This window comes from Melospiza melodia, chromosome 11, assembly GCF_035770615.1.
Source record: "Melospiza melodia melodia isolate bMelMel2 chromosome 11, bMelMel2.pri, whole genome shotgun sequence".
Classification (NCBI taxonomy): domain Eukaryota; kingdom Metazoa; phylum Chordata; class Aves; order Passeriformes; family Passerellidae; genus Melospiza; species Melospiza melodia.
The window spans coordinates 3,955,532-3,980,816 of record NC_086204.1 but is presented as its reverse complement, the minus strand read 5'-3'; the positions used below and the strand labels follow the sequence as shown (position 1 = coordinate 3,980,816).

Here is a 25,285-nt window from a genome sequence, read left to right as displayed (position 1 = left end):
GCAGTTACTGTCTTTAGAGAAACAAGAAAACTTATAGCTTTCTAATCTTTTACTAATTGTTTACTAATTGTAATTAACAAAAAAATGTTAATTTTTCATAACACAGATCTGTTGCTGTAGTCCTAGTTGAGTGCTGGGTACAGCATATGGAAAAATTAAATAAAAATTAATGTATTCAAAGTGGCGCTGATGTTAAACTTGTGATCACCTGTTCAGTATTATTTGATGTGTTTAATGCCAATGTTGAGCTTGATTTTTATTTTTATTTCACTGACTAGATTTCAGATGCCTCCTCATAAATCAAATTGCCTCCTCTGTAGCTAAACTGTTGAAATAATATTACTCAGATAGAGCTGTTTTGTGGCAAACAGAAGGTGATTCAGAGAACTACACCTGTGCTGATCTCACAACGAGGCTAATTAATCTTTTTTAATTAAATGTTCTTTAAAATTCAGCATGATAAAGAGTAAAGGGCTTATTAAAAATGATTATTTTAAAGGGCACTGCTGTAACAAAGAAAACTTTTGCTGGTGTGTTCTTGCAAGGGAGTGAGTGATGCTGATCATTTGTTTATAGACTACAGCTGCAGAAAATGAGAAATTAAATGAAAAGTTGAGAGGAACACTGAGAAATGAGTGCATGAGGCAACTTAGGGATGTAATTTGGATATTATTTTTTCAGCTTCAGGTTCTGTTTTGGGTGTGCCAACATCTGAGCTGTCTGCAAATCTAAAAATTCGAGGGAGTAGATCTAGATTGCTGCTGCTTTGGGCTTTGCAAGTAAAAGCAAGAGATTTGCAGGCTTCCTGTGTGTTTTTATTTAATTCAGGCCAGGGAATCCATGGGAGGATGAGGTCTGGAAGGTGCAGTATTGATCAGACAGTGTGCTTGGAGCTGAGGGTGAATGGAGTATGAAGGCTATAGAAAAGGAACAAAAGGAAGGTTAGGCCAGCCCTCCTTGGCAGCTGGAGCTTGGATGCCTTTTAGAAACAGCCCCTGTTGTCATGGAGCTCCTGAAGCCAAGGCCAGGGGTTTGGCACTGTGATTTTCTCATGGCAAAACAGCCTTGTCCTGTCCTAGCCTTGGGGGGGAATAAATAAATGAATAAATAAATAAATAAAGGCAGTAGCCTTGGCAGCACTTGTCTATTATTGCAGCTCAGTGTCTGAACTGCAGTGGGACCAGCACCAAAGGGAAACCTTTTCTTCGCAGAGATTCCTGATTTTTAAAATTTATTTATTTATTTTAAAGCCTGGCATCTACCCTGGCCTGCAAAATATCTTTTTTAAGGCAGCATTTGGCATTTGGAGAGGGGTTTTGAATAGTTTATGTAGAACTTGCTTTTCTCTGAGTCAGCAGTGTTTTGAGGTTGAGATAAAGACCTGAATTCCTAATCTCAAGGGTTTTGGAAGGGCTTCCAGTAGGAGCTGGTTTGTGTTCAAAGCCCATTTTCCTGTTCTAAACTTTAGATTATGGTCAAACTGTTCAACACACTTATTTGTAATTCCTTGAACTGGTCAATAATTTACAAAACAAGATACTAGTAGTGTTATTTGGCATTGATTATGTTAGTTTACCTCTATGTTGCTTTACTGAAATTTTAGAAAGTGCTGTTTTGTTTGCACAGAAATATTCATGCTTGACTTTATGGACAAAAAGTATATTACATGCTTAAAGAGATTTTGGTTTTGTTTTTTGGGGTTTTTTGTTTGGTTTTTTGTTTGTTTGGTTTTTTTTAATCCTTTGGTAGTGACAGAAGTTTAAAAACTTGCTTGGTCTTACTATTATTTTATGAATGTACTGAAACACAAAAGCAAGTTGTGGTGGAAGAGGTTTGGAAGAGGAAAGCAGTGAACCTGTGTGCTTTTATTTCTTTATGGTTTATTTTTTAAGTGCAGGAAATTATGTCTCCCCCATGTCAGAAAGCACCTCTAGATAAATTTTCTGCTAGACCTGGGTAAACTCTTTGTGCTGGAGAATTTGCCTTTCAGGTCCATCCTTAAGAGTCAGCTCTGCTTTGGTACCTCCTGATTACTATTATTTGCACAGTTTCAGGCATCTAGTGAAAAAAATCTCTGCATTTTTAGTATTGTATAATTGTAATTTCTGCTGCTTCACCCCCTCCCCTGTTTGTGCTTTGCTGTCAGGTCACAGATTTCGAAGTCTTGGAGGCAAGTTCAGATCAGCTTTTACTGGGAGGGCCCCAGGCTGGGATGTTGTAACTGCTGTGGTTCTGCTGTCAGGAAGAAAAGTTATTTTTTTATTTTCTGTGCCTGTGGTGCTCAGCCTGCCCACGAGGAGGGATCCATGTGGGAGCTCTCTGTGGAGTGGGATTGCTCATCCTTGATCCAGAGCCCTGGAGCAGGGCTGCAGTGACCCTCCAGTGGTTCTCCTGCAGCCCTGTCATCCCAGGGTTTGTTTGCTCCAGGGAGGGAGTCCTCATCCTCAGGAGAAGCCACAGAGCTGCAAGGATAATGACTGGATGAGAAAATAACCCTGGGAGCCAAAGCTTGGAGTTTGGAACAGGCTTTGGGGCCCTTGAGAATTCTTCTCTACCAGCCCTTGGGTGGTGGAGTTGTAAACACCAGGCAGAACTGGTTCTTTTCTCTCTGTTTACTCTTTAAAGCATCATCAGACTCCAGAAGAAGACAGGCTTCATCCAAAGCTGCCCCTGCACTGCAGTTTTGTGTTGTGTTCTTTGCTCTCTCCATACCATCCCTTAAAAATGGTACTGGCATTTGTGTGCTTAATATCAGAGCCAAACCAGAAAAATCTAAATGTTGAATATTTGTATTTAAATATTCTCTTGAGGTTGGTTTTACCTAGAAATTAATGCTAAAATAAAGAGATTTCTTGGTTATGACAGTCCAATATGTGTATGTGAGAGTGAATAAAACTTCACTGTAGTCATTTGTCTTCTCAATTTAATAACATTTATTTCAACATCTGTTTGAATCTGGTAGAATCAGCATCCCTGGAAGTGTTCCAAAAACATGGATGTGTCACCTGGAGACATGGTTTAGTGGTGGGCTTGGCAATGATGGCATTCACTCATCTTAATCCAACCTGAAGCAATTCTGTGGTTCTATGGTCTGCTTCTCAATGTTGTTGAGACCATAATAATAAATCTTAATTTTCCTGTTTGTGTTAACACTAACCCTTGCAATCTGTGAGAGTGCATGAAGATTCAGGGGCTGTAACTATGGGAGGGTATGAAGAGTCTGCTCTGCTTCAGCATTAGGAACATTTGGTTTTTGACAGTACTGAAATTGGTAATTATAGCCTGTCTTGATTTTTTTTTTTTTACTCATTAAACTAATTTCTTAATTACTAGAAAATGCATTCTGTCTTTGAGATTCTGCACTATATTTTTTATTACAACAAGGTGACTGAATAGCTGCTTTAATTTCAAGTTTTGACTTTAATTATGGAATTGTGTGTAGTTCTTGCAGAAAAATTAAAACTGTTCCAGAGCAGTGGGGTGAAGGAGAGTTGTGGATCTGATCACAATAATCATAATTTAGGCCTTTTCCTTTCAACTTTGCTTATGAGAAAAGCTTTTATTTTCCAGGAGGGAAGCTTCCACACAGTTTTCAGTGTGGATTTCTGTATGGATTTTAGTTTGCTGTGATGCTGTTTGTATTTGAAGGATTAGCCTGATGAGAAGGTGGGAATGGCGGCTGAAGCCAGCGAGTCCTCCTGGAAGATCAGGTGAAGGCTTCAGTTAAAAACTTGGTTTTTTCCTTCTGAACACAAATGGTTGCCAAGCTAGAGTGAATACTTAGGGTCAGCTTCAGTCTTTAAACAAAAATGGAGTTGTGAGGTCTGAAATAGCACTTGGAGGATCAAAGAGATGATGGGAACTTTGGTCAGGATGCTGTTATTAGTGTGTCCTTCTCTGTCTTGGTGCAATTCCTTTGACAAGCCAACACGTGTTCCCTCCAGCCCTTTGGACTTGGTTGTTCTTCTTCCTCTGCATGGCAAAGATGGTGGATTTGCTCTGAAGAACTATTTCCACTTGTAAAATTGTCCCTATGTCCTTCTGTTCCAACTTCTTTGTTTTTCTATTTTGTTTTGTAGACACAGATGAGGACACGGTGAAAAGATGTTTTGCCACGTTTGAAGAGAAATTCTTCCAAACCTGTGAGAAAGAACTTGCCAAAATCAACATTTTCTATTCAGGTAAGGTGCTTATTTTGTGTGTATTTGTGGAAAATTCAACAACAGAAAAAGGGCCTGAAGGTCCCAGACTTTCAGGATAACCACAGTGGTGAGGCAGGTCTACCATCAGGTAATTAGAGGGTGAGTTTGTGTGGAAAACTGCTCTGGTTTAATCACAGATCTGGAGCTCAACCCTGCTATTAACCTGGCTAACCCTGCCTGGAGGGAGAGTGAATGGCAGGTGATTTCATTTCTTTGAACTTTCAAGGTATCCTGCTGAACTTTATGGAGATTTCTTCAAACTAAAGGGCACAGTCTTTCAATTTTTATTTTCTTAACAATCTCCTGGTGACATTTTAGGTGTGCTGAGCCTTCTAGCTGGTGTTTCCTGAGCTTCTGCAGGAACAGCTCTTGCGGGCTTGCCTGTGTATGATCATCTTGATGGGTCCAACAAGTGTTTAAACACTGAGCTCTCACTGAAACCTCTGCAGCTTTCTGGAGTACAAAATCCAGCAGCAATTGCCATAGGCTGTGTATTTTGAGTAAAAATGTTGTGATGGTAAGAGTGGGGATTTCTAGGTGTCATATACCAAGTGCTGTTTTTTGTTGTTTCCTCTGCAAAATTTGCCTTCCCATCCTGTGTTTTGAAAACAACTTTAGAATGGGTTAATTGGAAATTCACCCTGTAAAATTGCTACAAAGGGCTTGGTGTGCTCTGGCTCCTCCTGCCATTACACTTCAGATGATTTTCAGCCTCTTTTGGGGAGGTATAAAATGGGGTTTCAGCTAGAAAAGCATTTAAATGTAGATACAGCAGTGCATTGGCTTCCTCTTAATGTGTTGATGTATTAACTTGGTGCTATAAACAGGATTTGCACCACAATATGGTAGCCTTTTTTAGTTCTGATTTGAATCTGATAACAAAGGCACAGCTGAATCGTGCAAAAATATTTTCATAACCATTGGGTGCTGACTTTATTGCTGGCTGTTTTACTGCCAGCCAGGATCTGGGTTGTGAACTTGAGGAGAGCTGAAAGCGTGATGGATGCAGTGGCTGAGCACTGCAGCTTCCCACTGCTCAGCTTCCATCTAGGGAAGTGAATCTCCTTGGGGCTGGCTGGGCCTGCTCTCCCAGCTCCCTGCAGCACAGTGGGTGTCAGGACAAGAGGCAGCTTTTTTGGTAAAATTGATATTTTTCATTAGGTCAGCTGGGTTTTACACTTTATAGGCATTTTTCTGCCTGCAGTTCATACGTACCTAACTCAGAGCACTGCTCTGTGTTGTTTCCCTGGGAGATCTTGTGCTTCTCTCCCAGACCTGAGGGTTTTATGCTCAGAAATTTCCTTTCTGAGCCATATCAGATCCTGTGCACTGGGAGCCAGACTCTGTGCAGGAAGTTCTGTCAATTTAGATGCACAATACAGATTATAATTTCCCCTAATGAGGACCTGCTGCCACACGTGCACCCACATGCACACACCCATTCCAGCATTGTTTAAAATGGCATTAATAACATAGGCTAGGGTTGTTTTTTTTTTCCCCAGCTAGCTGTCATTTCAAAAAGTTCCAGGAGAAAATATATGTAATTTGACAATCTCCTGTGATAAGATTAAAATAAGGCTTTTATTTGCAGAGAAGCGACGTGACTTTCATAGAATGGAAACCCTGTTATTAGGGTTATTAGCATTGAGCTGCAGCAAGAAATGTTCCATCAGTGCTTCCTACCCTTGATCCTGTCAGAAATTTGTCATGTTGGACCCTATTGTAACTCCAGGCATGTGTTGGCTTGGATTATGACCTGGCACATCCTATTTATTATAGGTTTGTTACACAGCTTATTACACCCCTGTCTTTACTACAGTAAATATTGTTCATTTTTCAAGAAAATCAAATTTTCTGTTGATCACTGCTTCATTTCCTCCTCATCATCTTTCCCTAGGCTGAAGGCTCCTCAGTGGGCATCACCCACAGCACAAACAACCTCATCCTCTTGGGGTGGCCTGGTCCTGAACCCCAATTCCTCCATGGAACACTGCTGCAAAAGCCTTTCCTTGCCCTTCCTTGTGTGCTCCCCTCAAACATTCCCTTAATTCCCCAGCCCATCATCCCAGCTCAGTGGAAAGGAAAACTGCCATTAACTAAATCAGATTTGATTAAAAATTTGCAATTTTTTTGACTGCACTCAAGAAGATCCATCCCCAACTGAAAGACAGAAGAATTGCAGTAAAATTTTCAGATGGTTCCAGCAGAGGAATGCCTAGTAAATGCTGCCTAGCCTCTTTTTACTAATAGTTCTAATTTATTAGAATTATTTTACTAATAGAAATAAAACAAAAGTAGAAAACAACCATATAAAACCCTACACAACAGGTTACAAAAGTTACAAAGCTGGCTTGAGCCACATTTCCAGCACTGAAGAGACTGATAAAAGACTAAGTAAGCCAAGCTACAACCCACAAAAAAAGACTTTTAAGTTTATAATCTCTTTTAGAACAACAAGAGCTTTTCTTGTTTAATATTATTATTTTTGTTAGACTGGTAAATACTTCACCTATAAAATAAACAATTTTCCCCACTTTTCTCCAAATAAGTATTTTTTCTGAACCAATTAAGAAAAAAACCTGATTAAATCTACTTTTGATAAACCCCTTCAGTAGTTCTCTCCCAAATTTCCCCTAAACCAAAACACTCTTCAAGTGCTAAAGTTTTGGTTTGTGTTTGGGATTTTCTAGATGACAGGTTCGTTATATTTTAAATCTCCATCATCAGGACTTGGCTAAACAGTAGCCAGCAACATTTCTGTGGTTAATTTAGGAATTGTTATTTGTAGGAAACCCTGGCTTTAAATTGGGAAGGAAAATATTGAACATAAAATGTACTAGTTGGGAAGGGGAGGAATGCTAAAACTAAAATGTGTAGCTGGCAGGAGGTTCAGGCTGTTGATCCCCTCCTGTCTGGTGGAACAGCCTTTGATCACACCCATGCCCATGTAAATTGGAATCTGGGGGGAAATTTTCCTGGTTCCTTGGTGCTACAGTCTTTTTTCCATCATCCTCATGTGTGAACTTTGATTTAAACTTGGAAAATGAAGTAAAAAACCAGCTTGGAGCTGCGTAGTTGAGGTGATAACACTTGAGGCTCTTTCAGTCAGGATTTTAGCAGCATTTTTTGGGCCAAGCTGCTGATTTATGGCAAGCACTTTTGTTGAAGTCTGCCACTATTGGGTTTGGATTTCTTGTTAGTCTTGGCCATGAAATTACACTTGAGCTGAGGGCTCTGTGGGCATCAGGTCATGCAAAATGCTGCAACACAAGAGTGGTTCCAGTTTCTAAGCTTTTTTTTTTAGCTCTCTTGTGTGACATTTTTTTAAATCACTTTTCAGAATGTTAAATTAGTGATAGACAGTGCTAAATTAGTAGCAGGGGTATATGACACTTCAATGATTTTGGAGTACACTGCAAACTGAGAAATTATTTCTATTCTGCTTTGCTCTTTCCCTGGGCAATTCCCTAGAAGCTTTTCAGAACAGCAACACACTTTGTTTTGTTTTGTTTTGCTTCTACATTGAGTCTCAATGGTAAAAAAATCGTACTTTAATAAGAAGAAATGATTTGTGGATGGGATAACTAGAATCAGTGCAGGAGAGAGAAGGTGGTGACAGGGTGGCTGCTTCTCAGGAGGGGCATTTTTTATGGATAGCTGCAGTCATAAATATGAAACATAAATATTTCAAGGCATCATATTTTCTTTAAGCATTGTGTTATTAGGCTGATGGATGTTGGGATTTTTCTGGACATAGAGACAATGGAACAGTGCTTTCAATTGAAAATATTAATTTAAACTCTTCCATATCTACTGATTTGATTTAAAGGAAATTTCAGTGTATCACAGATGGTTTAATAAATGTTTTCAATATAGAGAGTGAACTTCTGAGCTTTATCGATATGAAGGCTTTTGATTTGAACAGATATCTGTTCCTTCTTCCCCAGGGAGTTCCCAAAGTGGGGAGGGATTATTGTTTTGGCAGTCTGATCTTGTTGTGGTAAATATTATGTGGTTGTAGGCTGTGGGCAGACAATTCTCACTGTGGCGATTCTCATTGCCTCTGTTTCTGTGGAAGTTGGCAGAGAGGAGTTGCCCTTTCCTGCTTTTTAAATCTTCTTCCTTTAATAAAGTTCATAAGAAAGAAGTTTAGGGTTTCAGGCTCCTCTGTACTTGATTTCCTATGTTGATCCCCATTTTCTGTTAGGAAAGGCATTATATATTTGTGCATAAGGTATTTGCCTTCTCCTTCTGGCAAATACCTTATGGACAAATATATAATTATTTACAGAGTAGTTTTGCTCTTAAAATTAAGCAGAATTGAGTTAGACAAAGGAAAAGGAAGAGTAAATCAGAGTAAATCTGAGTGGGGAGCAATTGAGAATTGTCATTGAGTTATCTAAGATACTAATGAAGAGAACTATATTGACATCCAGGAGGCTGTTGGGGCAGAGCTTTGTATGGTAGAGGGACCCTGTGGCTCTGTGGTTTCCAGTGCAGTGCTGGGTGTCCTGCTGGGTGGAGGTGGCTCCAACACTGTGAACCTGGTCAGCATCTTCCTGGCCAACACCAACACCCCTGCTCTGTCACCCTGCTTATCTACAGAGATGCCAAAGCTGTGACTGAAGCTCTGCAGGGGAAAAAAAGCCTGGAAGGAACCAGTTGTACAGACAAAGAGAATGATAATGGTCTTAACCATGCTGGTTTTAGCTTTAAAAGGTTGTTATTTAGCCAAAAATATTGTTTTCTGAGAGTACATAAAGCAGCATGTTGAAAGGAACACCTTCTTCATACTTGAGGTGTGAGAAAGAGAGACTCGTTCTGAAAACACATAAAAATGACATTTAAGTGCAGGCTGATGGCCTCTTTAATCAGTAAATAACAAGGCAATGCTTCTAAAGTGAGGAAAAGAGGGATAAATTATTGCAGTGGATCATGTAGAGCAGCCAGCAGTGTTGTAACTCCTGATCAAAGCTGAGCTGTGTTTGTCTGTCGCTGGGAGCTTGGCACAGGGGCCGTGCTGCTCTCTGAGCAACAAAATTCAGTGTCACATTTGAAGTGTGGGGTTTGTCTTCTTTGATTTCCCTACTGTCACATGAAAAGATAGTAAACACCAAGTCAGTAGTGGGTGCACAGATCTGAAAAACGCTTTGCTTACTCACTGTCATGTTTCATAATATTGTCTAACAGGATTTTTCTCTAATGCTCCTGCTGCACTTGATTTATGTGGGAAAGAGGAGCAGCTTTACTGTTGTGCTCAGAGTAGATGTGTGGTCAGTGCTTTGGTATTTGGATGAGACCCTAAATGAAGCAGCATTAATTTAGGGTCCAGGCAGTGTGGGGAAGCCTGCCCCACTGTCCTTGTGCTGGTTTGCAGTCCCCAGGTACCTCTTCCATCCCTAACAGGTATTTGTGTGGTGCTGGACTGAGATCCTCTAGAAGTCAAAGCTGGGATGGAAGCTGAGAGGTCTCAGTTCCTGGCTAATGCTGCTTTAGTCTGTGCTGAAGGGACAGCCCCTTGATTTTGACCCTATTAATTTATTTTTTTTTCTGGAGAATTTGTGTGTTTTACATAGGTTTAATGAGGAAAGCTTCCTCTTTTTCTCTGTCCCTGTGAGACCACATCTGGAGTTCTGCATCTGGGTCTGGGGCTCACGGCACAGGAAGGACATGGACCCAAGAAGGACAAACACCCATTAGAGTGGGTCCAGAGGACTGGAGCACCTCTACTCAGACAGGCTGGGAGCGCTGGGGATGTTCAGCTGGAGAAGAGAAGGTTCCAGAGGTCCCTTACAGCCCCTTTCTGGTCCAAAAGAGCTGGAAAGGGACTTGTGACAAGGGCTTGGAGTGCCAGGACAGGGGAGAATGGCTTAACAATGACAGAGGGCAAGTTTGAATTAAGTATTAAGAAGAAATTCTTCCCTTTGAAGGTGGTGAGACCCTGGCATGGGTTTGCCCAGAGAAGCTGTGGCTGCCCAATCCCTGGAGGTGTTCAAGGCCAGGTTGGACAAGGAACATGTGGGAGGTGTCCCTGCCAATGGCAGGGGGTTGGAATGAGATGATCTTTAACCCAACCAGTCTGTGATTCCATCCTGTGACAAGAGAAATACACAGAGCAGGGACAGAGGGCAGGTTTGAATTAGACATTAAGAAGAAATTCTTCCCTGTGAGGGTGCTGAGACCCTGCCTAGAGAAACTGTGGCTGCCCAATCCCTGGAGGTGTTCAAGGCCAGGTGGGACAAAGAACGTGTAGGAGGTGTCTCTGCCGATGGCAGGGCGTTGGAATGAGATGGATGATCTTTAACCCAAGGTAGTCTGTGATTCCATCCTGTGACACGAGAAATACACAGAGCGCTTGAGTTACCACGCGATGGGGGAAGGCCGCGTTTCACCCACAGCCCTGTCACTGGATTTTTGGGGTGGTTTTGATTTTTGGGGTGTTTTTGGGGCTGGCTGGGCAATGACAGGTGACGTTTCCCTCTGGCTGCCCACAGAGAAGCTTGCGGAAGCGCAGCGCAGGTTCACCACGCTCCGCACCGAGCTGCAATCCACCCTGGAGGCGCAGAAGGAGGCCAGCGGGGCCTCCACGCTGCCGCGGCGCCGCAAACCCGTCTTCCACCTGTCCCACGAGGAGCGGGTCCAGCACAGGAACATCCGAGACCTGAAATTGGCCTTCAGCGAGCTCTACCTCAGCCTCATCCTGCTGCAGAACTATCAGGTACCCGCCGAGGGCGGCGCGTCCGCAGGGCCCTGTGCGTAAATGGCTCCGTGCTTTGTGTGTGCTTTAGTGCCTCAGGTTTGAGCTTTTGTGGTTTTCACATTCTGTGCTGCTTTAGAGTGTGGGTCTGGGCTTCCTATGAGGAGATGGTGAGCTCTGTGCACAGAGCAGGGAGACAAAACAATTCCTGCTCCAGCTGGGGACCAGGGACAAATGATCCAAATCTCAGGCCCTACAGCAGAAACAATGTGGGCTGAAGAGAGAAGAGCAGGAAGGCTGGGACTTCATAACTTAAAACTATAATTGGACAACTAGCTCCAATGGAGTTAATTGGACCAGAACTTATAAAAGTGAGAGACCCCATGACCACTTGTCCATTTTGTGACCATTTTGGGTTCATCTTGGTTGTAGCTCTTGCTGGGCTCTTGTGCTGCCCAAGGTGGATCCATTGAGGCCTTTTAATAAATCCCTACTTTATTCTTTAGCTCTGTCCAGCCTCTGTTCTAGCTCAGCCTGCACAAGGCATCACCTTGACTTGCCTCACTCTGTTTTTCATTTATTTCTTCCTATTTTGGGGGGCCCTAAACACTTCTAAAGAAAAGGGAGGTAGCAGTGTACACCTGGCTGCTTTTAACTGAGCTAGAAAGGCTGAGCTAACCTGCTGAAGAACTTTTCCTTCTTCCTTTTCTGGGCTGGCTGACCCCAGCACCTTTGTCCAGCCAGGACCTCTTCCTTCTGTAGTGTGTTGTTCTAGGCAGGGCAGGTTGGGGTAGAAGCTCTTTTATCTTATATTTATCCTGAAACTTGAAATCCCAATGTTCTGTTTTCTCTTGGCGTTACCATGGTAGTGTCTGTGACCTTGCTGTATCAGAATTTCTTGCTAAAACATCAATTTAAAAAGATATATATTTTGATTTCTGTAGGATACAGGCTCATTTGCCTTGAGGTATGAAAACAAACCAATCTTTAGTTGTACTTGAGTTTTTGGCTTGATTACAGATGCTGATCTTGTTCCAAAAATCTTGAAATAAAAATCTGAAACTGTTAATATATTTTTGGCTGGGCTACTTCTTCTGGAGTTAAATGCTCTGAAATGCTTTTAAATGTTTTACTGTGAGGGGCTCTAGCTTGTTAAATAAGAATGTTGGAGCTTAAATTGACTACATGGTTATTTAGATCTTTGACAGATCTTTACTGCAGAATTTTACTAAACAAAATTCAGTCAGAATGAATTGAATCCCACTCTGCTGTATGGACAGAACTTATTCTTCCAAAATTCTGATTATTTGTACCTCTCCTACAGTGATGTTATCTTTGAGCATGTGTCTGGAAACTCTGAGTTTCTTAATAAAGTGTTTTAACTATTGGTGGTAGTTCCTAGTTCAAATTCCTGGGAAAGGTGGAGTATCTGTATCTTCTTAGGAATGGAGTGAAGCAGCATCACCTGCTGTGATTTCTTCCCTTACATTTATTTTCTCTTTTAACAGAAGACAGCTATACTTTTAATTACAAAAAAATCAATTCTGAGGCTTGATGAAGAATTTAAATAGGGGCTAACACTGATCATTCCCTTGGGAAATCTTTTCTTTCTGTTCCTCAGTGTAGAAAGGCAGGTTGCACACTGATAATTTTGCTTTTTGGTACCATGAGTCCAGACCCACTGTAAGTCTACTAAATATTGATCTAAACCGCATCTGGTTTTTCACACTTTGCAGAGGCAGCAGAGCTGCTTTCTACAACATAACTCCAGAGAGAGAATAAGAAAAATTCTCCAAATTGGTATTGAAGTTGAGGACAAGGAATACAAACCCCAAAACAGACATAAAACTAAATCCCAGAGTACTACTGTTGTTAATCACTCTTGAGCTTAGAGTAAAACAATGAGGAATATTCAAGCTCTTGCAGTTTTGGAGAGAAGAAAAAACAATAACCTGGTGGGAGGATAATGTACCTCAGCCCTTCATGTAGGAGATAAAAAATGAAATCAACAGCAGCATTATAAGTATCAAACTGGCTTTGATGAAGTGCTGACGCCTTGATTTGAGTTACAGAGGAAGGAAAATCCACCTGAAGCAAATTCCTCAGTCTCTTAGGGGTGAGCAAATGCATTCATTCCTGAGGTGCACAAACCAACTGTCAAATGCAGCTATATGCAGTCTCCAGGGCAGCTCTTGCATGTTTAAACGATTAAACTTCTGATAAAATTAATTTATACTTACCAACAATGTATTCTTCTAGAGTGTGTATGTACATAAAAAAATCAATCTATTTGAAATGCTGTGTTTTAGGACAAACAAATGCTGACAAATTAAGCATATAAGATTTAGTGACTTATTCTGTATATAATATAGTGCATTTATTGAGTGAATAATTAAGGCTGAACCAGTTTTATTAAATTACCTTGCTGGTGCATTTCCTAATATATATGAGCAAAGATATTTGAGTCTCCTGCTTGATTCTACTTGATGTTGCATTATATTAGTGCCTAAGTTGCACTGTTTGTTATTTGTGGAGAGTTTTTGCTTGGTTTTATTTTTTGTTTGTTTGTTTGGGGTTGTTTTTTTGGCTTTTTTCTCCACAAAATGCAGCAGAAATGGAGGTCAGGCTTGGAGAAGGCCCCTTGCCAAATAAAAGCAGCAGGAATAGCAAAATATCAGACTGCAGAAATGATGTTTGCTCTGTTCCACAGTCCCATCACTGTGTGTTCCTTGTCAGAGGCATCACTGTGACCAGCAGTGCTTTTATCATGCACTTTGAGGTTGCAGAGTTTTTGCAGCCAGAGGATGAAAGGCCCCTGGAGAGGTTTTAGGGTGTCTGGTATAAACCTATTCCAACCAGATTTAGGCTGGGATTGTACCCATGGCAGATGAAGGGATGTTATTTCAGGCCACAGATAGGTCCCTGACCAAAATCATCCTTTTGTTGCAGTTTTTCATGTGAGATTTCTGCTCTCCTTGGGGTGGAATGCTGGCTTTTCCAATAGAAAATAATTAAAGTCTCTTGTCTGCAATGAGGCAGGTCATTATTGCTTTGGCTTCCTGCTCCTGTCTCCACAGCCTCATTTCCCACCTAGATGGGAGGGTCTGGCATTAAATCACTCTAAGCATAATTACATTGGAAATAATTTCACTGAGTAGTTGGTGCCTCTCCCCTGGGTATTAGATTTTGCTGTTTTCTCTGGTTTTCTTTCCAAGCTGCTCCCTAAGCTTTTTTTCAGAAGTGAGTCTTGCTGCAGTCTCTCTGTGCTTCTGCTGTTGTTTGAAGGAAATATTGAGTTTTTTAGGCAGCGCTTCCTGCACAATGAAATGCAGGATTGCAAATACATTGTGCCACAGCAATTGCTGCTGTGTGATGAGCTCTGCCTGTCCTAGGTACTGTGCATGGGTGTTGAATCAGGGATCATCTGTAACTTGGAAATCAACAGTTGCTTCTTGTTTTAAGCCTTGTGTGCTTGTCTCTACAGACTAGAGAATTACATCTCCCACATCTGCAAGCCTAAGCTGGTTTTGCAGTCATTGTGCAACATACTCTGTGAAAAAACATGCTGCTGTGGGGATGCACTTGTCTGGATTTAATCTGCAGCACTGACAACTTTCATACAAAGATTTCCCTTCTATAATGAATTTACCTGGAGGACTTGATTTGAAACCAGTGTCAAGTTTAAAGAAATCAGTAGCTCAGTTTTTTCAGGAGAGAAAACCCCTTAAGGGTTATTTGTCTTCAGGGTAGCATCAGGTCACTTCTTGCATAAAGGAGGAAGTGATTTGGCTTTTCAGGAAATAAAAAGCTTTAGGTAGCTTTCTTTTTATGCCACATTTTTTATTTTATCTGTTAGGATTATATATTCCTTATAATAAAATACGAACTCAGAAACTTCCTGACAAGGAATGCAATAATTTTGATTCCCATTAACGATTGATTCTCATTTTGATTCTTATTAACAATTCCTTTGTCACTAGCACTGCTGAGAGAACCATTTCTCTTTCTTGGGAGATGGGCTGGGGTTGAAGAGATGGCTGAGGTTTAAAAGATGCCTGGGGTGTAAGAGATGGCTGTGGTTTAAAAGCCAGCATGTTCTTTCCCTTGCCTGCAGAACCTGAACTTCACCGGCTTCCGCAAGATCCTGAAGAAGCATGACAAGAACCTGGAGACGACACGGGGGGCGGAGTGGAGGGTGGCCGAGGTGGAGGTGGCTCCCTTCTACATCTGCAAGAAGATCAACCAGCTTATCTCCGAAACAGAGGTGAGGAGGCTGGCCTGGGAACTGCCAAAAATCCCCCCAAAAATGGGGGTTTGGGCACTGCTGGTTTCTGGAAGTGTTCAAGCACGGGTTGGATGGAGCTCTGAGCAAACCTGTTCTAGTGGAAAGCACCCATGGCAGAGGGTTGGAACAAGATCTTTAGGTCCCTTCCAACCCAAACTGTTCTATGACACTGTAATTCCCATAGTGTTTTGCCCTCTCTATAACTTGTATTTACCACCAAGATGGGTAATAATTGATTTTGAAATGTCACTGTGTCACTATAGGACACGAAATAACACAACGTGGACATGCTGATGTCCACAACATGGACATCTTTCAGGGTAAAAGAGACTTTTTAATTTCTGACTCCAACATTTATAGATTTCCAAAAGTGACAGTGGATTGGACGGTGAAAGTGCCACCTCTCCAATGACTGGACAAACCAACATTCCATCAAATTTCTCCTCCTCCATAAAAGACTGCAAAACAATAAGTTATTTACATAAAGTGTGTGAGAAAGTTTGTTAGAAGAATGTAAATATCAAAAGGCTTAGAAAATCTCAAAAAAATCAGGGTGATACCACTGACTTCTGGCACTGCTTACATCAGTATGGGTATGTTCTCTTCAGCTGAGAACTTCTCCCTTAGCAAAGCCTAGTGCAGCTTAAATTTCTGCCATGGAGGAACTTGGTTCACCGTGCTGAGCTTTTCACATCTTTGTATTAAAAGAATACTGGGCCAGGGCTCACCTCTAACATGGAAACCAACCTTTAGGTTTGGTTTGACCACGTGCTCATCATCCAGGTGACCTTCAGTGGTGTGTGTCTTTGTCTCCTCAGGAACTGGTGACCAACGAGTTGGAAGATGGAGACAGACAGAAGGCAATGAAACGTCTGCGTGTTCCACCCTTAGGAGCAGCTCAGGTGAGACATGGGGGTTGTGGAGCAAAGCTGCTCCTCCAACTTGTCAAGGTGCCAAATCAGATTCAACATCTGAAGGAAACAGTGGAAATAATTGATGTGAGCGTGCATGGGGCAGGGCCAGATAATCTGCTTTAGTTCCGGAAGGTTTGGAAATAGGTTACTGCTCCTGATGCATGCAGACAAGGTAATGAAGGGAGGAGATAAATGCTAAAAGGAAATTTGTACTAATAAAAGCATATGCTTAGTGTTTGTGTGGTCTGGAATATTTTTCAAGGGCCACTGAGACTCCCAAGCTCTGTTTCAACATGGCAAGAATATTACACAGCATTTACAGTTTAAAAAAACCTCACTTCAAAAGCAAGAGTGCAATCTGGGGTCAGGAGCTTGTGTTTGTGATTTTAAGTTGTCTCTGCAAACTAATCTGACTGTGCTGATAACCTGTTTACCTCACCTTAATTCTGCTGTGGCTTTGTTCACAGCCTGTGCCAGCCTGGACTACATTCAGGGTTGGATTGTTCTGTGGGTTGTTCATTGCACTGAACGTCACTGTCATACTTTCAGGTAGGTGTCCTGCCATGCCTGGGTTTGGGTGGATTCTCCTCACTTAGGGAGCACCTGGACCTGGATGTGCTGGGTTAAATCAGAGCCATATCACATTGGTGTGAACTGCTCAGCAGTAGGTTGTGGTTTTTCTCATGTTGTATGTGTCAGTGTTGAACACAAAAATCCTTTTCTTCTGGTTTCCTCCTTATTTTTGGAAGGATATTCCGAGGGTGCAACATCTATGTGTAAAAGCAGATTTTTGTTATCATTCTGAGAATACACAGCCTGTGCCAACTTTGAGACAGGTGCTTGTAGATCTTGAGCTTTGCATGGTGTTGACTCCCTAAAGAAAAGACCACCAGACACGGAGCCATGTGACCAGATGCCACTCGGGATGGAAATCAGGCACTCATGTGGAAATTCCTAGAATTTCAATGCCTGGAGTCTGCTAATGGAATTAATTGACTTTTTCTTATTGGCAGTAGTTGGCAAGATTGTTTAAAAGCTACACTTAATGGGTGCATCTCTCAGGCCCTGGCTTTATTCTGCTTTATGCCTTCTGAATTTGGCCCCTGATTAGAGTAGTACTGCAGATCCAGACACAGAGCTTAATCACAAGCAGCTTTACTAATTGTGTGTGTGATTTCTGGAGTGTTGTAACTTGCTTAAGCAGTACAAAGGAAGAGGCTTAACAAATCAACTTACCAGCTCTTGCATTAGGGAAAGCCCATGTCTGTGTTTTTATGACTTAAAAGAATTTTTAATCGGATGTTTCTGTAATTGGATCCAGCCATCTCTTGGGATAAAATGCCTCTGTTTGAGGAGCTGTTTGCAGTGTTTCCTTTTTGGTCTTCCCATGGTAGAGGAATGAAGTTGACCCATCTGCATGAAGGCACTGTTTAATGTGTAGAAACTGTTCTTTATTCATAATTTCTGTTACTTAAACATTTGATCTCCTTGTGAGATGCAAAATAATTGAAGCTAGTTGTGTTTGTTCTCCCTCTCGGTGCTAAGAATGAAAAAGTGAGGCAGCTGTGAGAAGGAATTCATAAAAATGATTATATAAAAATGATTATATCTCCAGAGCAGGTGTTACTAACCCCGTGTGGGTAATAGGTGTGTTGTATCAGCAGGCATGATCTGATAGCTGAGCATTACTGCAGATATTGGGCAAAAACCTGGATTCCAAGTGCAGAGTGGGTGTTTTTAATTGGCCCATAGTTTGCTAACCTCTCAGCTGCTTTTGCCAAATTGTTTGTGTGATTTGATCAGCTAAGATAGGATTTTAGTGTTCTGTGTGGAGAATTTGTGAAACAGCATCAGAACATGGCTTCTGCCAGTAACCCAGTGCCTGATTTGAAAACTGCAGCAGCATTTTACAGAGATGAGTTCATCACCACTTGGGGTCTGTTAAAGGCTGCAGAGTTACAAATGGATCCCACAAGGGTGGCACCCTAAAGAGGACAAATTCTGGGGCTTCACTGTTTCTGGATGGGCTTCCCTAAGTGCCAAGCTAGCATGTAAGGGAGGTTGGAATCTCACAGAAATGTGCTTTTGTTTTATTGACCGGAAACCCGAAAGGTTTCATGCAAAATCTCAAACCCTTACAGTGGTGCTGCTCTCGTTTGAGAATTAGGCTGCCATTAGATTTATCTCCAGGGATATTTTCACTTCTTAGTCAATAATTTTGAGGCTACTCTGCCCTGTTTGGAGTTTTGACCAGATGACCCATTGTGGTTCCTTCCAACTTTACCCACTTTGTAATTTCCTTTGGTTTTCAGGTAAAAATTTGAATATCTTTCTTTGCAATTCCACATTTAAGACTTAATTTCACATTTAAGATGTCATTTCTTTCAGCTTTTTTTTTTTTTTTTTTGGGCGGGGGGGGGGTGTAATTTCTGTCCAAAAGTTGACTCTGTTTTGCCTGAATCCAAGAGTATAAAGTTTTACATTTAAAGCAGCAGTTCTGGAGTAATTTTGTCTCGCACAGCTTTTTCTCTGTAAGTTATGTAGTATAAAGTGTAGATGCATGAAATTCCCTATGGATTTGCTTTCTCTAAGAAAACAGTTTGAAAAATTTGGGACTATAATTCAGGCAGATCTGTGGGAATAAATTCTCAGCCTCAGATCTGTAAAGTGCAGGTTTTTTCTTTTACTCCTCTTAGAAAGCACGTGGGTGAGAAACTCTCAGTGAAACTAAAGCTGAGGATTGAATAACTTTATTTTATTTATGCTTTTCTCATCAAACCTGTGCCTAGTGACCAGTCCTTTGCAAAAAGGTTTAAGCTGGAGAAAACTGCTGCTGTTTAAGACTATTCATGGTTTGAAACGAAGCACATTTGTTTCCAAACCTCTGAAAACTGAACAAAGGAAGCAACAGGCTTTCAAGCACTGCTGCCTTGTGCTGGGATTTCTCTTTGGGTGGGGCTGGGTGTTGTAATGCTGGCCATGAATATGTATTGCATTACCATTGTACTGAGACCGGTGATTAGGAGGGTTTAGCATTGTTTTAAATGCTGTAAATGGTTCCTCTTGGTTTTGTGGGGAGCTGAAGTGTTTGTGTATCTGTCTGTTGGGATTTCATCTCTATTAAAGCAGAATATTTAAGTGTCTCTAGTCAGATTTATACTGGTGCTGTCCCTTGTGCCTGCAGTGTGAGGCAGGGACTCTGCTAATGACTCGATTACAGCAGCTGGAAAGGGAATTTTCCCCAGAATGCTCCTAAATCCTCTGACAGGCTAGGCAAAATTCCTCCACTTGCTGGAGCATGCAGTCGTGTACACATGTACCCTGTTTTCTCAGCCACACATCTGAGATCCAGGATAAAACCTTGCTTTGTGACACGACCTCTGCTATCCCTAAAATCCTTTTTCTTCTTTGTCTTTGCCAGGTGTGGCTTTTATAGATGGACCAAATGTGTGGCCACTGGTGAGAATCTATCGAGGTGGCTTTCTCCTGATAGAATTCCTCTTTCTCCTGGGTATCAACACCTATGGCTGGAGACAGGCTGGAGTCAACCACGTCCTCATCTTCGAGCTCAACCCCCGCAGCAACTTGTCCCATCAACATCTCTTTGAGGTGAACAGGAGGGGTTTTAGAGTGGCTGAGCCATGCTGAGGATCAGCAGGATAAATCCTGCACCATTTCCTGGCAAGGACTCCTAATACAATTAGAAGAGGAAGTTGCTGAAGTCTGATTAGATTACAGGATTGAGCACTGCTCTCCCTTTTCTTCTAATGAGAACACATTGCAGGTTTCAGGGCTGTGTTTTCATTAGGTGTTTGTTTGGGTTTTTTTTTTCCTGCAGATTGCTGGTTTTGGGGCTGTGTTTTCATTAGGTATCTTTTGTATAGGTATATTTTGTTTGTTTTTTCCCTGCAGATTGCTGGTTTCCTGGGTGTTTTGTGGTGCCTGAGCCTGCTGGCATGTATATATCGTCAATTCACCTACATCCCCATGCAGGTGAACCCACTCATCCTGTATGGCTTCATGTTGCTTTTCCTCATCAACCCTACCAAAACCTTATATTACAAGTCCCGTTTTTGGCTGCTCAAACTATTGGTAAGTGTCAAAGCTGGTTGAAAGAAGTAATTGTTTGTTTAAATGCTGTGGCTGAGCAGTAGCTGTGAAGTGTAAACAAGTGTCACTAACCCTCAGGAAAAGAGGGATGCTGGGGGGTGCTTATGCCACTGTGATTTATAGAGCAGACTTGATCATTTTTCAGGATGGTTTTGCAGAAGCATATTCTGCTTCCTGTACCAGTTGACTTGTTAACCTTCCTATAGAGAGCTGTTTACAAACTTTTCCATGTATGGAAACCCTTGGATGTCTTGCTTGTTTATTCCTTAACCTAGTGAAACAGATGGATTAGAGGTCCAGTGCTCTAAGGCAGGGCTGCATGGATGCTCCTTAGCCCAAACTGGGGTAGTGCCAACGTTGAGAGGGTTCACTGATGGAGAGAGAACCTTTGGAAGAGTTACTGCCTATAAAATTGTGTTCATGGGTGGGGTTTTTTTCTGTTTGTGCTCTTAAACAAACTCTTTGTTTGAGACTGAGCTCCTTATTTTCCTGTAAGATAAGTCTGGTAAATTCAATGTCAATATGTTTGCTCCTTCAGTGTTCCAGTTATAGGTGGGAGCTCTACAAGAACAGTTTTCAGCCTTGCTGGGTGACTCATGAATTTCTTCCCAAATGGCTGTTTCACATGCTCTTCCCCACCCTGTGCACCCTTTTAAATTGGCTTTAATCAAGCTGGTTCCCCTGACACCTTCTTCTTGCTAGCACTGCTCTGAGAGCTTTGGGCAGAAGAGGGTTTGGCTGGCTGGTTTTTTTCAAAGAATCATTTCAATGCCAATTAAAACAATTAACTTTATCTGGAACACAGCAAAGATGAGACACAGCATCATGCTTTGAGGAGGTGTGTGCAGGTATACACACAGTGAATTAACCTCTCTGAGCTCACCTCTGTTATTTGATTTGCTGGCTTGCTGCTCTGCCAGCTTCTTCCTTTGTGCCTTCCAGCACTCAGCCATCCCTCACAGAGGTACCTTCAGTCCCAAGCCTCATTAGTCTGCCTGCTGTCCCCTGGTGTGAGAGGAAGCACTGGATGTGCTTTAACCACATGAGCAATATCTCTGCTAATTTACCTTAATATCTTGCCAGGATTGAGATTCTCAGTCTCCACAGAGCTGTTAGGATGTTTGCAGCTCCTGCCCTGTCCCAGTGATCTCCAGACTGTGCTGCAGTCTGAGATAGAGCTGTAGGATCATAGAATAGCCTGAGTTGGAAGGGACCTTAAAGATCATTGAGTTCCAACCCCTCTGCCACAGGCAGGGACATTTTCCATGATCTCAGGTTGCTCTGAGCCACATCCAGCCTGGCTGTGGACACTTCCAGGCATGGGGCAGCCACCGATTCTCCTCAGAGGGCAACCTGTGCTAGGGCCTCCCCACCCTCACAGGGAAGAATTTCTTCCTTGTATCTAATCTAAACCTACACTCTATCAGTTTTAAGCCATTCCCCCCCATCCTATCACTAAATGCCCTTGCAAACAGTCTCTCTCCACCAAACCTGAACCATGGAATATCTTGAGTTGGAAGGGATCCATAAGGTTCATTGAGTACCTTGAGTGTGCAGAGGCCAGTTCACCCCAAGGTCTCCAAGGGAAAAAAGCTTCATCAAAATGCAAGATCACCTTAATGGTGGGAGATGACATGGTACTTGTGTGCATTATGAGGAAGGGGAAAGAAGAGGTCAGACCACATAAAGAGCAGCTTTTATTGTGGGTACTTGGCCAGCTGGGTGTATTTTATTGCTCCATGCAGCTGCCAGCAGCTCTCTGGGTGAAAGGAGGTTTAAATAGTGCAAGTCTTAGAACTGTTCTGCTCACACAAAATTATGTTTGGTGAGCATTTTTCTTCACATGCTTCATATGTTTCATTTCCAGCCGAAACAAACTGACATATCAGGTGTAGCAAGGCATTACTGGCACTTCCAATTTTTCTGCAACCAAATCAGGGGCATGCTTGAGTGTGTTGTAGCATTTCCTCATGGATCTAGGAGGCTTCATGCCTCCCCCTGTGACCAACGTCAACTGGTGGAGGGTGGGATCTCTTGCTAATCCCTGAGGGATGGTGAAACATCAGAATCTGAGTGAAAGAAGTTATTTAGCCTGTAGTAAAGTCTAATTCCCCTGCCAGGCTCCTCTTTCTTGCCTGAGTGCTTAGGTGAGCATCCTTTGTGCCTTTGCTGCCAGTGAGAAGCCCCTGAGTGCCCTGGTGTGGGCTGGGGAGAGCAGCTCAGGGCAGGAATTGGATCTGAGCCCAGGGAATGTCCCTGTGCCCACGCTCTCTGCAGGGGCTCCATGGCCACAGCAGTGCAGGGAGAGCCTGTCCGTGAGAGGTGAAAAGCTCAGCTCAGATATCTGGCATCTCAGCACCAATTAAAAGTGCAGGGATCAGCACCAGGAAGTCTGTGCTCAGGCTGTGGAAGTGTTGATAGAGAATTGCTACTGGTTATTGAAACTGAGCTGCAGCTCTGGTGTTTTATGACTTTATCCTTATCTGGGGGATGTTGCAGACACTTCTCAGCTGGGAAGGCAGGAGCTGGCTGTGGTAGCTCCACTGGAATTGGGGCTGCAGCTCCAGCTGTGCCTGGGCAGCAGCAGAAGCCACAGTGCCTGGCACATGGCATTGGGAGGGGTCAGGTGGCAGCTCAGGCTCTGCAGGAGGGTTGACTCAGATGCCAGTGCCAGATATGTCATGGATCTATCTGTTGACTCCTCCTCAGCTGTAACCTGTAGGTGGAAAACTTCTATTCTCTTAAAAGTTTTTTGCTGTCACCTGGAGTGCTGAAGAATTTCCACCTAAATTAAATAACAAGAATATTATTTCTTGGGTTTGTTTTTTGTTTTTTTTTTTTGGGTTTTTTTTTTTTTTTTCTCCAGGGGAATCTGTCTGTAAAGCTATCTTCACATTTCATTTACTTAGCTAGTCTTTGTTCATGGACAAAACAATGGTCTGTGATGAAACAGATAGATAGTATCAGGGAGTGTTGGGAAAAGGGAGGAAAGAGTTTTTATAAGGGAAGGCTGGTGTGGTTTTTGACCTCTGTTCAGCAGCTGGGCACCTTTGAAGACAGCCCTCCCTAAATCTGGCCTTGTTTGACCCCTGGGAATAGGTGCCATCCAGCATGAGCTCAGAGCTTTCTGGGTCAAGATCCATATCTGCTTTATGCCACTAACTCTTAATCCCCTATTTGGCTTTGAAATTTTAGGAGCAGAGCCTTAAATCTGCACTACAGGCTGATGGGGATGTGTCAGTCCTTTCCTGGCTTTGTGCAGCTGTGCACCCTTCAGGTTAATAAGGAGAGCAGTATAAAAGATCAGTGTTAGCCTGTGCTTTCATTAATTTAAAGGTTCATAAATCCCAGAATGACCGGATGGTGCTGGTGCCTTCTCTGTGAGAAATTGGCCATTAGTAACTACAACTAACTGGGTAGGGAGAGGGGTAATCAAAGGTAATGGAGCAGAAAACTGTCTGCTTTGGAAGGAGCAAAACTGCTCTTCAGGCTTAGAGTGAAAGCGGACTGGGATTGAAGGGGAGTCCAATAGGATTTCCTCTGCCTTTTCTTTCACCCTTTCCCTGCTGGAGACTTTGGCAGACCCAGTAACAATCCTCACTGTCACAACTTCTAACACCAAAGGACACCTCATGAGTTAAGTAAACCAAGGCATGACCAGACTAATGGGTCTAAATCCAACTGACATTAAGTGTGAGGGGGAAGGTAAACGTGGAAGATGTCAGTGGACACGATGTAAGTGCCTGAAAGAAAGTGCTGATCAAAGTGAGGGGCAGTGAGAGAAATGGAGCTGTGCAGAGCTCTTAAATGGAGACTGGGAGTTTCTGGGAAAGAGCTTGGTTAGAGGAGACTGGGCTGCTCTGCCAGTAAAAAACAAAAGGCTGGGGGGGCACAGGAATAGATGCATACAGGAGGAGGAAAGCAGGAATGTTCTTTGTACTGAAAGCAGGGAGACAGTTATCCTTTTTTGTCAACAGGAGCAAAAGGTCAGCAGTAAATCTTCAAGCATTTCTGTTATTTCCATATTTGTTCAGTTCTGTGATGTCCTGCCAGTGCATTTGGATGCCTTTGACACAGCCATGAATTATTCCTGTTTTGTTTTTCCTGACAGTTTCGAGTATTCACTGCTCCCTTCCACAAGGTAGGCTTCGCAGATTTCTGGCTGGCTGACCAGCTCAACAGCCTGGTGGTGATACTTATGGATTTGGAATACATGATCTGCTTCTACAGCTTTGAGGTTCAGTGGGAGGACAATGCTGGACTTCTGGCAGATACAGGTAATGCTGATGAGCCCTGGGAATGGGGTCAAAATGACCTGAGAAACACTGAGCCAGGCAATTTCCCAATTGTCTGTTTTGGAAAGGGTTATTAATAGTACAGAAAACCAAAATAATTGGCATTTGTTGTAAATGTGGCATTAGAGAGATTCTTCCCTTTCTTACTTCCATCCAGAGAAATGGAATTTGACATCAGTGTTCATTTCCTAATCCAGTCATTTGGCCCAATGTCTATATCCATCAAAGAATTTAGACACAGCACTCCTGATTGGAAAGAGAAATCCATTTTCCTGGCATTGTTGTTTTATTTCATAGTAATTTAACCATGTATTTGCCTTTAGCCTCTTCCTGTTGCTCATGAGAATCCTGAGCTGGTTGAGCACAGCTTTCTGTGCTGTAGCCTGGTTCTTACAGGCTCCATTCCAAAGCAAGAGAGGATGGAGAAGCTCCTTGGTGCCACCTCTTACTTGATTTGAGTTTAAGCTGCTCTGCCAGGGCTGTCCATGCTCTGTCTTCCCTTATTTTCTAGCCAGAAGGAACACAGAGCTGGAATGTGAATTTTGACTTTGGCCTTCCCAGTGGCAAAACAGTACCTGTCTCCTCACTGCTGACTTTCCATTTCAGGCAGTGACTGCTGGCAAATCATATTGTCTGATGGTTTTGACACTTGCTGAGAGAATTTGCTGTATGCTTCAATAAGCATCAGTGTTCACTTTGTTCTCCCAATCTGTCTGATCTTCCCCTTCATTTTAAGAGACAGCGTTGCGAGTGGCTAAATATTTACTTATTAAAAATAAAAT

General features: G+C 42.4%; 1 protein-coding gene across 1 annotated transcript in view; it reads left to right on the top strand.

Moving 5' to 3' along the window:
* Positions 1–25,285, top strand: part of XPR1 (xenotropic and polytropic retrovirus receptor 1) — a 110,547-nt gene that overhangs the window by 66,768 nt on the left and 18,494 nt on the right. The window contains exons 3-10 of the mRNA XM_063165368.1: positions 4,080–4,181; positions 10,697–10,920; positions 15,014–15,163; positions 16,003–16,086; positions 16,566–16,647; positions 19,520–19,707; positions 20,011–20,190; positions 24,320–24,485. Of these exons, the coding sequence (XP_063021438.1) occupies positions 4,080–4,181; positions 10,697–10,920; positions 15,014–15,163; positions 16,003–16,086; positions 16,566–16,647; positions 19,520–19,707; positions 20,011–20,190; positions 24,320–24,485 (1,176 nt within the window). The remainder of the gene's footprint in view (positions 1–4,079; positions 4,182–10,696; positions 10,921–15,013; positions 15,164–16,002; positions 16,087–16,565; positions 16,648–19,519; positions 19,708–20,010; positions 20,191–24,319; positions 24,486–25,285) is intronic.